This window comes from Xenopus tropicalis, chromosome 8 (genome assembly GCF_000004195.4).
Source record: "Xenopus tropicalis strain Nigerian chromosome 8, UCB_Xtro_10.0, whole genome shotgun sequence".
NCBI lineage: Eukaryota > Metazoa > Chordata > Amphibia > Anura > Pipidae > Xenopus > Xenopus tropicalis.
The window spans coordinates 30,657,601-30,669,900 of record NC_030684.2 but is presented as its reverse complement, the minus strand read 5'-3'; the positions used below and the strand labels follow the sequence as shown (position 1 = coordinate 30,669,900).

Sequence of the window (12,300 nt, the reverse complement as noted above, 5' to 3'; positions counted from 1 at the left end):
CAGCTGCCTAACCATTAAAAAGTGGGATTTGCTGATAAACTCTCAGTTTGAGCCCCACCCAGCCAAGGACAGCTCCCATTAATTGTGAAAATGAGCTTAGTTGTTAGTTTGTCTGGTGGGCTCTAGCAAAGCCATTTCAACACTGTCCAATACATAATAAAATCACACAACAGTAATCCAAGAATGAAATTGCTACAAATATTCACCATCTTGCAACTACAAGACTGTACAACTGCTAACTAGTTGGAACTTGCTGGTCTTAGCTTCTTAATGCAAACAAATCCAGAGACAGTGTAAAATATCCTTTATTACTTTTCTGTGGTTAAACATCAATTAAACAGGATATGTACCTTGAAACAGCCCTGGTTTAGTAATTTTCATTTCTTACATAGCTTGTCTGCAGTAATAAAAGCTCAGAGGAATGAATAGTAATACATAAACCAGTAAATAGAGAACATAAAGAATTGATTGTGTAACAAATTTTAACTTCGATTGGCATTAAAAGGACTATTGAAAAAAATACATATAGGGCTCAACCGTACTCAACGTTCTTTTTCTTTTTTCCAACTGTAAAAGTAATTACAGGTATAGGACCCATTATCCAGAATGCTCGGGACCAAGGGTATTCCGGATAAGGGGTCTTTCCATAATTTGGATCTCCATACCTTAAGTTTACTAAAAAATTAATAAAACATGAATTAAACCCAATAGGATTGTTTTGCATCCAATAAGGATTATTTATATCTTAGTTGGGATCAATTACAAGGTTCTGTTTTATTTCTACATAAAAAAAGGAAATCAGTTTTAAAATTCTGAATTATTTGCTTATAATGGAGTCTATGGGAGACGGGCTTTCCGTAATTCGGAGCTTTCTGGATAACGGGTTTCCGGATAAGGGGTCCGATACCTGTATAATAAAAACTAAGTAAAAAAAAAAACAAATTGGGGGGGATTGAATCTTATTTTAGTGTAACTGCATATTAGAAGTAAATAGTCATGATATTGCACTTTTGGGATAACAAGTTGTGGGGGATCACCCAGTTTTTTTTGCTAATCTGACTCTTGCAGCTTTCCATTAACAGCAAAACAAGGTCTATAAATGAATGGTTTACTGGTATGAATTGTTTTGCCCAGAGACGAGACTTGAAAACTATCAAATACCTTTGGGATGAGCTGGAACACCAATCGGGATCCAACCCATCATTCAGCATCAGTGCCTGACTTCACTGATGCTCTTGTGTATTAATGGGTGCAAATCCCTACAATGCACGAACGCACACACAAACATATACATTTGGAGGAGCAAGGAGTAGAGGCTCCAGCGCTATCTTGAAGTTTTTACCTTCCAAGGGCCCGATGTGGCACTTTTATACCCCAGCACACATCAGTTTACCCATGGCTACAACTAAAGAACTAATGGCAAGTTGGAAACAGTGCTCTTCACAGAAAGAGGTTGGCAACTATTTCAAGCTGCACCTTCTCAAATCAGACAGTTCCCAAAATGTCAGTCCTCCAGCTAACTTGGATAGTGCACATCTACCAAATTTGACAAAACCTGACCTAGACACCAGCCTACATGCAGCTTCCTTTCAAGCTGAACTGAAAAACTCCTTAGGCACCTGAAAGAACACCTTGGAAAAGAAACATGACAACCTGCTTTCAGCTGACACTGCCTTACAACTTCAGGTTGAATCTTTACAACGTACAGTTACAGTTTTACTGTTGCACGAAGAAGATCTTTAAAACAGATCCCAGAGCAATAATATTCACATCCATAAAGTACCAGACATCTTACACAGATATGCAAAAACGTTTGGAACTCTTGTTCTTAAAACTTCTGCCAGCATATAGCCCAGAGTTGCTCATTGTTGATTGAGCACTTCGGGCAAAGCCTTACCTCAATGAGATATCATTACACTACTTCATTATTTTGAAACCAAAGAGGATCTCTTACAATCCACCAGACAGCATGATGCAGTAGAACCGCTATCCATTTATCAAGATGTTGCTCCTACAGCCCTGCAAAAACATAGAGATCTCCGCCTGGTAACCACTATCCTTCAGCAATTGAGACTAAAATATTGGTGGGGATTTTCCCTATGTTCTCATCCTTTTTGGGCCTTGCAGACTCCCTTGCATCTCCACCACAATTGATTAAAGAAGCTTCACCCCTTCAACCCATTTGGGAAAAGAAATCAAGCAAGCGCAAAATGGAAATACTTTACCTCAAGGAGTTGTGGTTGCATTTGCTTATGTCGTGCTGAACTCAATTTCTCTACATTCTCAAGTTCCTTTCAGACTGTGAACTGCTTCTACTTGATATATTTTCTCTCTACCTGGCCTTCTCCACCCCTGTTAGGAATCATTGTTTTCTTATTTACTCTGATGTGTTCAAATAAACATGATTCACCTGGAAGGTTTTTTCCAGGCACTTTGTGGTACTGTTAAATTTGTTTTTGTTTGTTTTTTTTTAACTGTTATTTTTCATTTTTTTATGTTTGTATTTGGCATGCAGTCCATAAATATTTCAATGCTACTGACATGCACCCAGATAACACTGGCACAGGAAGTAAACTACCCTCTTGAGACGTAACCGTTTCTTTAATGTACATATCGAATATTGCAGGAATAAAACCATACAGATCAAGAACACACAGCTTGGTTACCTGGTGCTAAAATGTGCTTTGTATGCTATTACTATAATACATATAATGGGAACTGAAATCACTATAGTTACCAATAATGTAAAGGGCATGACTTCCCTGACTAAACGTAAAGTCATATGCTGACATTGGGGCTTTTCTAGAAAACATACCTCTCAATAATTGAAAAATGTAAAGAGGGACAAAAATTTTTGACCAGTTTGACCATGGCCATTTTTGCTACCACACGCCCTAAATACTACTCCCATTTTACAACATTTGGCAGGTTATTTACAGTTTGAACACATACCTGGGGATTTTGGGGTTTTGTTTTATGTGTTATTTCAGTTTTTCTAAAAAAGGTAAAATTGTCTTTTAAACGCAGTTCCCCTGTTTAGCTTATTAGTTATAATTGTATTTAAGTGCACATGTTGCTTGTTAAGTTCTCTGGGCTCTCTGCCAAAAGCTTACTTATTAAATTTAAGTTTGAGAAACATTGTATCTTTTTTTTAGCATTCAGTGCCATAGGTCAAAATATTCAATCTCATGGTTAGGCCATATTGCAGCTACCCAAATGGTCCTCCTCCCTAAGCTTGTATATGCTTTTAGAGACCTTACTCTCCATATCAATTCTTGCATTCCCCACAAAGTTATTTAAAGTGCCTGGTTGGGAACCCAGATTTTATTCCAGGCTTAAACCACTTAGCCTTTCAATGGTGGACAAACAATTTTTGTTATCTTTAAACCCATGGTAGGCTGAAATCCTTAACCTCACTTCAAGAATCTTATGCTATTCCTAATTTGCAGATATTGCTATAACCAAATTGTTCCCCTTTACAACTCCCAATCTCCACATCAAGGTACCTTAGAAGGCTCAGAATACAAGGAATATCATATTGCAAATATATTCCCAATTAATAACAGTCCCAATAGCTTCACAGTCTTGTATGGCAGCTACAGATTAGGCCCTAGGTTTAAAGCTTTTATATGGATACTAAATGCTCATCCCTGGGCTAAAATCCTGGTAAATAGTAGGCTGTCCACAAGTATACACATGGAGAGAGGTGAAGGTGGTCACTAAATTCGGCCAATATTCGGGACTCAAACTTAACCAGTCTAAGTCGGTTACCTTTACTATAGATCCCCTCCCCACTGATACACCAGATACCACTTCACAGCTCAAGGTAGTAACAATCTTTAAATACCTGGGCATAATGATCCACAAGGACCTGGAGAGTTATGAGCAGTTAGATTTGAGGTAAGATTTGCCACACTCCCTCCCAGGCAGCATTATTATTTTTAAAATGATTTTTCTTCCAAAGTTTCTGTACACCCTTCATAACTCCCCTGTCACACCTGGGCATGGTGGTTTAATGAAATAGACAGGGCAGGGGAGCATCCACGCTTAAACCTTAAGGTACTTCAGGCGCCTACCACCGGTGGAGGTTTGCCTCTGCCCAACCTCAGACTCTTATTTCCTTGCTGCTCAGTTAGTATATGCTCATTGATCTAAATTACCCAGCTATAGTTCATGAAGCTGCTGTAGTAGGCTCTTTTGAAGCCCCTTGCGAAACTTCGTTATCGAGCAGGTTCCTCTCACTACGTGACTACTCCTGCTACAACCACAGTCATACATGCCTTTCGTAAATCCATTAAACTATTTCAGGGTTCCCCTGATGCCTGGTCCCCACAGACCCCTTTATGGGACAAAATGTATCTCCCTCACTTTCAATCCATACCAGATATTGCTAGATGGGCCCAGATAGGAATTAAAACTCTGTGGGACATAATTTCAGGTGGAGAATGCAAAAGTTATGATGTAATGAGGCAAGAGGTTCATCTCCCTCTGTAGCTTTATTGGTACAGTTCCCTACACGGCCAGTAAGCTTGACCGAAACTAAACTAGAAACCTTATTTGCATAGACAAGACTTGACTTAGCCGTTGTCCTGTTATTTATCATACTCTCTACAATGGGCCCTTCGCTTTTAGAGAAAAGCAGGATTAAATGGCAAAGAGCTATTTCTGAGTTAGATGAGGAGATGTGGAATGATGCTCTCAAGTTGGTTCCTGAGCTATCTCTATAAGGGACCAATGGCATATATAGCTCCCTCCATCTAGCAAAGATCTACGACAATATGTCTGATCAGTGCTCTAAATGTAGAGATGAAATAGGCTCTATAATTTGGACATGCTCGGCAATTCAAAGTTTTTGAAGCAATGTTCTCCAGTACCTGAATGAGAAGCTCGCTTTTCCAAACATTCATTCCCCAGAACTTTGTCTTTTAGCATTAACAGGGGACCTACAGCTCCAGTTCTACTCCAGAATGTGTTATTTGCAATTGTTATACTATGCTAAATAGGCTATTTTAATATTCTAGAAATCCCTTGACCCCCCTCCCCTACAATTTTGGCAAAAACTAGTGAAAGACTCACTCTAAAGCCAAAGTCTCACACGTTTAGCAAGAGGATGCCTGGAACAATTTGTGGCCATATGGGGGACCTGGGTAGAACTGCATAAAACTTGATTGTACCTTTCAAGCCATGGTATGATTTGTGCCCTTGCCTCATTTTTTTTTCTTTCTTCCCTCCTCTCCCCTTTTCTCTTTCTTTCCTTTTTATTATTTCTTGTTAATGTAAATTCTTTTGTTCCAAAAATTGAAAAATAAAATCTTTTAAAAAAATAAAATAAATAATTTTCTGTAGATTTCACTTTTGACGACAGCCAGGTCAATGGAGACAACCACGGTTCTTTTCTAGAGTAAAGTGGGTATGTGCCCACAGGTTGTAAGGCAGGGACCTTTTATACCTGTGAGCAACATTCAAATGGAAAAAGTGTTGGGGAGCAACGGGGTGCCAAATAAGAGCTATTATTGGCTTTTTGGTAGCCCCTATGTGGACTGACAGCCTACAGGACACTCTGTTTGGCAGTCAGGAATTCAAAAATAAACACCTGCTTTGAGGCCACTGGGAGCAACATCCAAGGGGTTGGTGAGCAACGTGTTGCTTGCGAGCCACTGGTTGGAGATCACTGTTGAAAGCTATAGCCAGGAAAAGGACTTCTCCCTGTGCCCTGTCCTACTTCATATCTTTACACACACTCTCTCGCTGTATCTGTGTGTGTGTGTGTCTGTGTGTCTTTACTATAAGAGCTTCACAAGTTATACTGTACTGTACAATCTCACTGACCATAGTGGGATGTGATCTGATTGGCTGACAAGATAATCAGGTATCATAAACTTGTTGTATAAGTTAGTCAGGTAATTTCCATTAGGACGCTGTTTCACAATAAACAGCTGAACAACCAGTTTACTTTGAAATACAGGTATAGGATCCCTTATCCGTAAACCTGTTATCCAGAAAGTTCCAAATTAAGGAAAGCCCATCTCCCATAGACTCCATTATAAGCAAATAATTCTAATTTTTTAAAATTTTCTCTGTAATAATAAAACAGAATCTTCTACTTGATCCCAACTAAGATATAATTAATCCTTATCGGAGGCAAAACAATCCTATTGGGTTTATTTAATGGTTAAATGATTCCCTTTTCTCTGTAATAATAAAACAGTACCTGTACTTGATCCCAACTAAGATATAATTACCCCTTATTGGGGGCAGAACAGCCCTATTGGGTTTATTTAATGGTTAAATGATTCCCTTTTCTCTGTAATAATAAAACAGTACCTGTACTTGATCCCAACTAAGATATAATTAATCCTTATCGGAGGCAAAACAATCCTATTGGGTTTAAATGATGTTTAAATTATTTTTTAGTAGACTTAAGGTATGGAGATCCAAATTACGGATTAAAGGAGAAGGAAAGGTAAAGTCTCTTGGGGGTGCTAAAATGTTAGGCACCCCCAAGTGACTTTAATCGTTTACCTTGTACCCCGGGCTGGTGCCCCTGTTAGGAGAGAACAGCACCAGCCCGGGGTACCTGTAGCGATTCCTGCTTCCGTGCGCGCGCATGCGCAATAGAGTGAAAAGCTGAACTTTAATAGAGAAGTCGGCGTTCCACTCTACTGCGCATGCGCCTGTCCTAAGTCCTTCCAAAAGCGAAGGCGGAAGCAGGAAGGAGGAAGCGCTCGCTGCAGGTACCCCGGGCTGGTGCTGTTTTCTCCTAACAGGGGCACCAGCCCGGGGTACAAGGTAAGCGATTAAAGTCACTTGGGGGTGCCTAACATTTTGGCACCCCCAAGTGACTTAGCCTTTCCTTGTCCTTTAAGATCCCTTATCCGGAAAGCCCCAGGTCCCGAGCATTCTGGATAACAGGTCCTATACCTGTACTAAAGGCCCTCTCCAGTTGGCTTTTTAGGATATCTTGGTGATGATTACCTACCTATATCAATATCAGTTAGGAATAATAAATACCTAGATACCCATCATAAAGGCTCTTTAAAGCCTTGTAGAACTTAAGTAACTTAATTAACATTGGACTAACTTACTGTTTAAATCTATGTACATTCATGCAATTAAATTATATTAATATTATAGTCCCTACACATATTACTACACTTGGGCCTTAATTATACCATAGAAGAGACTACCTATATCAAGCTCTATTTTGTAACTGGACTGCATGATTTTCTTTTCTTGCATATTATCTATGCAATTTACTATGAAATATGTTTGTTTTGTTATGTTAAACAGAAAATTATAAATAATGAGTTATTAAACAACAAAATCACACAAGATGGCATTAAAATTGTGATTCACTGTCTCATCATATCACTTGTTGACTACTCTAGTTCTCTTTTAGGGTAATGCCACACAGAGCGGGTAGGCCAAGAACAGGCCAAGAATAGGCCAAAAAAGCTTTTGGTTGTGCCTGCAACCAGAGCCATTGCATTGGCCTGGTTGCCACGCAGGGGAATTCACACCGCTATTTGTGAATGCACCCAGGCTTACACAGTGGTTCTGGGTGCAGGCACAACCAAAAGCTTTTTTGAGCATAGGGGCGGATTCTCGGCCTGCGCTTATTAAATAAGCTTATCCCCATCTAGCCTTCCATTCTCTCACTATACAGATTAAGCCACTCTCAGCTGCTCAATGCCACATTTCTCACTTTGCTGACTCCTGACCTTGCCGATAACCACACCTTGTGTCTCCTACCCCGTCTTTAACTTTTGTAAGCTCTCTTATGCAAAGCTCTATTACCTCATGTAACAGTCAGTATTTTTATGTTATCTGTATGTTTAAGGCATACAGCTATTATTGTACAGCTCTTTGAAAAATGTTGGCACTTTATAAGTGTGTTATTAGTAGTAACAATGAAATAGGAAAAGACCTGCCTCAAACTGTTTCCACAAACTACTAAGCATAGCCTTGTCAAGAATGTTGATGTATGCTTTAGCACTGAGGCATTAATTTGAACCAGAGAACCAGAGGGCCCTAGCCAAAACCACTTCAGACCATTGTTTTCTCCTCCAGCATTCATTACATTCAGAATTATGCATTCAGACAGGGCATGTTTTCTTGGCATCTACCAGATCCAGCGACCGTGAAAAAATAAAATGCCACCAATACATAATGAATACCAAATGCAGATTATCACTGTCTATATCATACTAAAAGTTATGTAAAGGTAAACTACTCATGTTCTAACTAATCCACACTGATCTCTGATGTTAGGGTGTGTTTTTGTTCATGTGGAGAAAAGAAAAACATTTTTTCCACTATCTTTAGAAAAAAATATTAAATATAATAATAATAATAAAAATATTATATAATAATATTGATATTTTTTACTTCCTTGGTTAGACTTAGACTGCTGAATGTGGAGATACTGCACCAACTGTTGCCTGGTGTTTTATGTCTAATTTGAGTTTATGTACTGTCTGTATTTCTGGAGTGATTTAATCTTTTTTTCATGTTTTACTTCTATGCAGATTGTAGGCAATGGGAGTGAGCAGCAACTTGAGAAGGACCTTGAGGATGTCCTTATGGACACGCCGGCTGAAAATCAGAATCTGCATGTAGAGGAAGTTGAAAAGACTCAGGTTGAAGAAGACCTAGATGAGCCCTCAAATGAAGCCTCCATTACATCTTCTTCTGTCAACCCATCAACTGTAGGACTGCAGAAGCAAGACATGAGTCTGCCAGTTAATGCATCTCAGCAAGGTAATGTGTGTTCCTACAAATAAAACTTCCAACTACATTTGTAGTTAATTTCTATTTTTTTTTATTTATTTAATGTCTTACATATTTGCATTTGAACATTACTTAGTCTACATGCATGTATCCCTAATTCCTCTAGAAACTTATCTTAAATAGTAAATTTAATTTTACTGTAAAATGGTACATAGTAACATATTAAGTTAGGTTGAAAAAAGACATACGTCCATCACGTTCAACCATAATGCCTACATATAACCTGCCTAACTACTAGTTGATCCAGAGGAAGGCAAAAAACCCCATCTGAAGCCTCTCTAATTTGCCTCAAAGGGGGAAAAATTCCTTCCTGACTCCAAGATGGCAATCGGATCAGTCCCTGGATCAACTAGTACTAAGAGCTATTGCCCGTAACCCTGTATTCCCTCACTTGCTAAAAAGCCATCCAACCCCTTCTTAAAGCTATCTAATGTATCAGCCAGCACGACTGGTACCTGGAGGTAAACATTGGTTAGCTACTATTTTGTTAGTTATCTTTTTTTTTTTTTTTTTTTTTTAGAATGTGCACATGGTACCAGTATGTTCTCTTCAGTACCTGATGAGGACAGTGTCTTGTTCAGTAAGCTTACGTACCTTGGGTGTGCATCTGTAAATGCTCCTCGAAGTGAGGTGGAGGCCCTAAGAATGATGTCTATTCTGCGAGGGCAGTGCCAGAACGCACTAGATGTTACTCTATCTGTCCCTAATGTTTCTGAAGGAACTGTCAGGTAAGAGATAATAGTGCTTTTTTGCCTAAGGAGGAGTTCACATTCTTCAGATCTTTTAGATTTGTGCATTTTTTTTGTTTTACTTTTCTATTGTAACAGACTTCTGGACCCTCAGACAAACACTGAAATTGCAAAATACCCAATCTACAAGATTTTGTTCTGTGTAAGAGGACATGATGGAACTACGGAAAGTGACTGTTTTGCGTTCACTGAGAGTCATTACAATGCTGAGCTGTTCAGAATACACGTGTTTCGGTGTGAAGTACAAGAGGCTGTAAGTCCCTAATGAGGCGGTTGCATTGACTTGTGAATTAAACAGTCATAATAATAAAAGGTGCTGTTTTGTCTTACGGCTGCAATAATATGATGTCTGCATTTATTTAGGTGAGCCGGATACTTTACAGTTTTGCAACAGCATTCCGTCGTTCAGCCAAACAGACACCACTTTATGCTTCCGTTTTACCACAGACGCCAGACAGTGATATCTTTACTTTCTCAGTATCCCTTGAAATTAAGGAGGATGATGGCAAAGGCTATTTCAGGTAAATGCATTGCTTAGGGGGTTCATTTATTAACAGCCATTCAAAGCTGCCACCACAAACATACTCTTAAAATTATATTTTATTTTTAGTAAATTTGCTGATATTTTCACCAAGCTTTAGGCCTGACAATGTTTTCACCATAATGGAAAAATAAACCTTTCATCCTGGCAGATCAGTGGGAAAATGTATCTTCTCGTTTTTTCCATGTAGATAATTGCTTCTCTTTTTGTTAAAATTTGAAAATGGAATTTCTTAAATAAATTTACAGTGCAAGGAAAACAACACTTTGTGAAAAGTTACCTAGACTATTTGTTCAATGCAAGTTTTATTGCCAAGCTTGTAATAGAAATAAAGGTAGCCATACACGGGCCGATTGTAGCTGCCGTTATCGACCCTTTAGACTCTGCAGCTTATCGGTCCATGTATGGGCACTAACAACGGGCCTGCCTGACCGATATCTGGCCTGAAATCGCCCACCCGTAGGTGAAGATATCAGAAGAAGATCCGCTCGCTTGGAGACCTCGCCAAGCAAGCGGATCTTAGTATGTATGGCCACCTTTAGTCACAGTTATACACAATGCCTATATCACAAGTGTGCATTTTTTGACCATCGTTTTCATCTTTTATTATCGCAATACTACTTTCTCCTTTCATGATAATCATTTCCTGGTGCTTTCTCTTAATTTTATCCTTACATTTCCTTTTTTATACCTCTTCATTGTTTCACTCAGTGCGGTTCCCAAAGAAAAAGACAAACAGTGCTTCAGACTTCGACAGGGTGTGGACAAGAAGATTGTGATTTATGTTCAGCAGACCTCCAACAAAGAGCTAGCTATTGAAAGGTAATTTTATAAGACATCTTTAATATTGTTCATACAGAGTTAAATATGAATGGAGTAAATTGCATGAATATCCTGTTTTACCAATTTCTTATCAATGGGAAAATTACAGGTATCACTGTGGTGTTGCACTTCCTGTACAGTGTTTACAATTCAACATTACTGAACACTCAGGAAGTGCCCACAGTCTTCCCTGGTAAACCTACAGGTACTTTTGAATTAGCCTTGCCCCTGTTTGGGTGTTTAAATTGGGACTGGATCATGTTAACTAGGAGAACAAACGTATCTGTATGTTTTTTGCTCTCATTGTTGCGAACATTATAAAAAATGACTGGTTGAATAGTGATTCTTTTAAAACCTGAACACATATTGGGAGATTTTTAAATTGTTAGGGCTGCTAGTGGTGGTATATGGCGGTGGTATAAGTTGTTTTGTAAATTTACCTTGACTTGCTGGCAACATTATGCTGTACAAGTGTCTAACTAATAATTAAATATGAAAGAGGCAGCAGGTTAAAAACATACTTTAGTGGGGTGTTGGCAGTGTTCTGTGGGGAGGATGAGGGTTGAGAGAATGACAGTAAAAATAAAATCCAGACTCCACCTTGGTGGCAGAGGAGTGGTTTCTGCTCAGACTCTGCTGCTCTTGCCTGCCCTTATTCCCAGAGTAAGTTTAACCCACCCAGAAGGGGATGGGGCTACATGGAGATGATCACTGCGCAGGGGAACTTATGTATAGAGCTGTACAGTGTTGGAGAAGGTGTGTAGTACAACATTAATAAAATAACACACAGTAACAGTAAATTGCTTCCTAGGACTCAACAGAGAAGTCCTAAGAGACATCCAATAAGCATTCTTGACTTGTTGAATAAAAATTCTATTTATTATATTGTAAAATGCAAAACTTCAATTGCACCACACATAATAATGTACAGTACAAATTAGACAAAAGTTAAAAGCATTACAAATGCTTGCCAGCCTCTCCTGTTAAATGTAGAGCCCCATTATTGTGTTATGACACAGTCCCTTAAAAAGGACATTGGTTTTAGTCAATCAGTCACCTCCAGCGGTGTCACCTGTACCTCACAAGCAACTTATGACCTTGCTTTATTTACCTAAAACCACAGTCACTTCCAGGTACATGTGATAAAAGCCATGTGGCTAGAGGACTTTTTATCCTAGAAGAAACCCAGGAACTCCAAAGGAGTACTGGGGCCAAACCCGTTTCAAGGTTATGGGTGTTTGGAGGGTCTGTGCCTTGCCTACAGAACTGTCAGGCCTGGTGAATGCAATATCGACCTGAAGGAGTGGACAAGCCAGCTTTGTGCAACAAAAATAAATTCTTCAGTTGGCCAGCTGATGCAACTGCAAACACACAAAGGGTTTTCATGGGATCCGGTAC

The 12,300-nt window shown here is 39.1% G+C and overlaps 1 protein-coding gene across 4 annotated transcripts in view; it reads left to right on the top strand.

The window, feature by feature from the left end:
- The window catches only part of rabgap1 (RAB GTPase activating protein 1), a 106,645-nt gene that overhangs the window by 20,203 nt on the left and 74,142 nt on the right, over positions 1–12,300 (top strand). For all 4 annotated transcript variants that reach the window (XM_031892026.1, XM_031892029.1, XM_031892027.1 and 1 more), the window contains 5 exons: positions 8,529–8,760; positions 9,311–9,518; positions 9,618–9,792; positions 9,903–10,060; positions 10,792–10,902. In XM_031892026.1, coding sequence (XP_031747886.1) covers positions 8,529–8,760; positions 9,311–9,518; positions 9,618–9,792; positions 9,903–10,060; positions 10,792–10,902 — 884 coding nt within the window. The remainder of the gene's footprint in view (positions 1–8,528; positions 8,761–9,310; positions 9,519–9,617; positions 9,793–9,902; positions 10,061–10,791; positions 10,903–12,300) is intronic.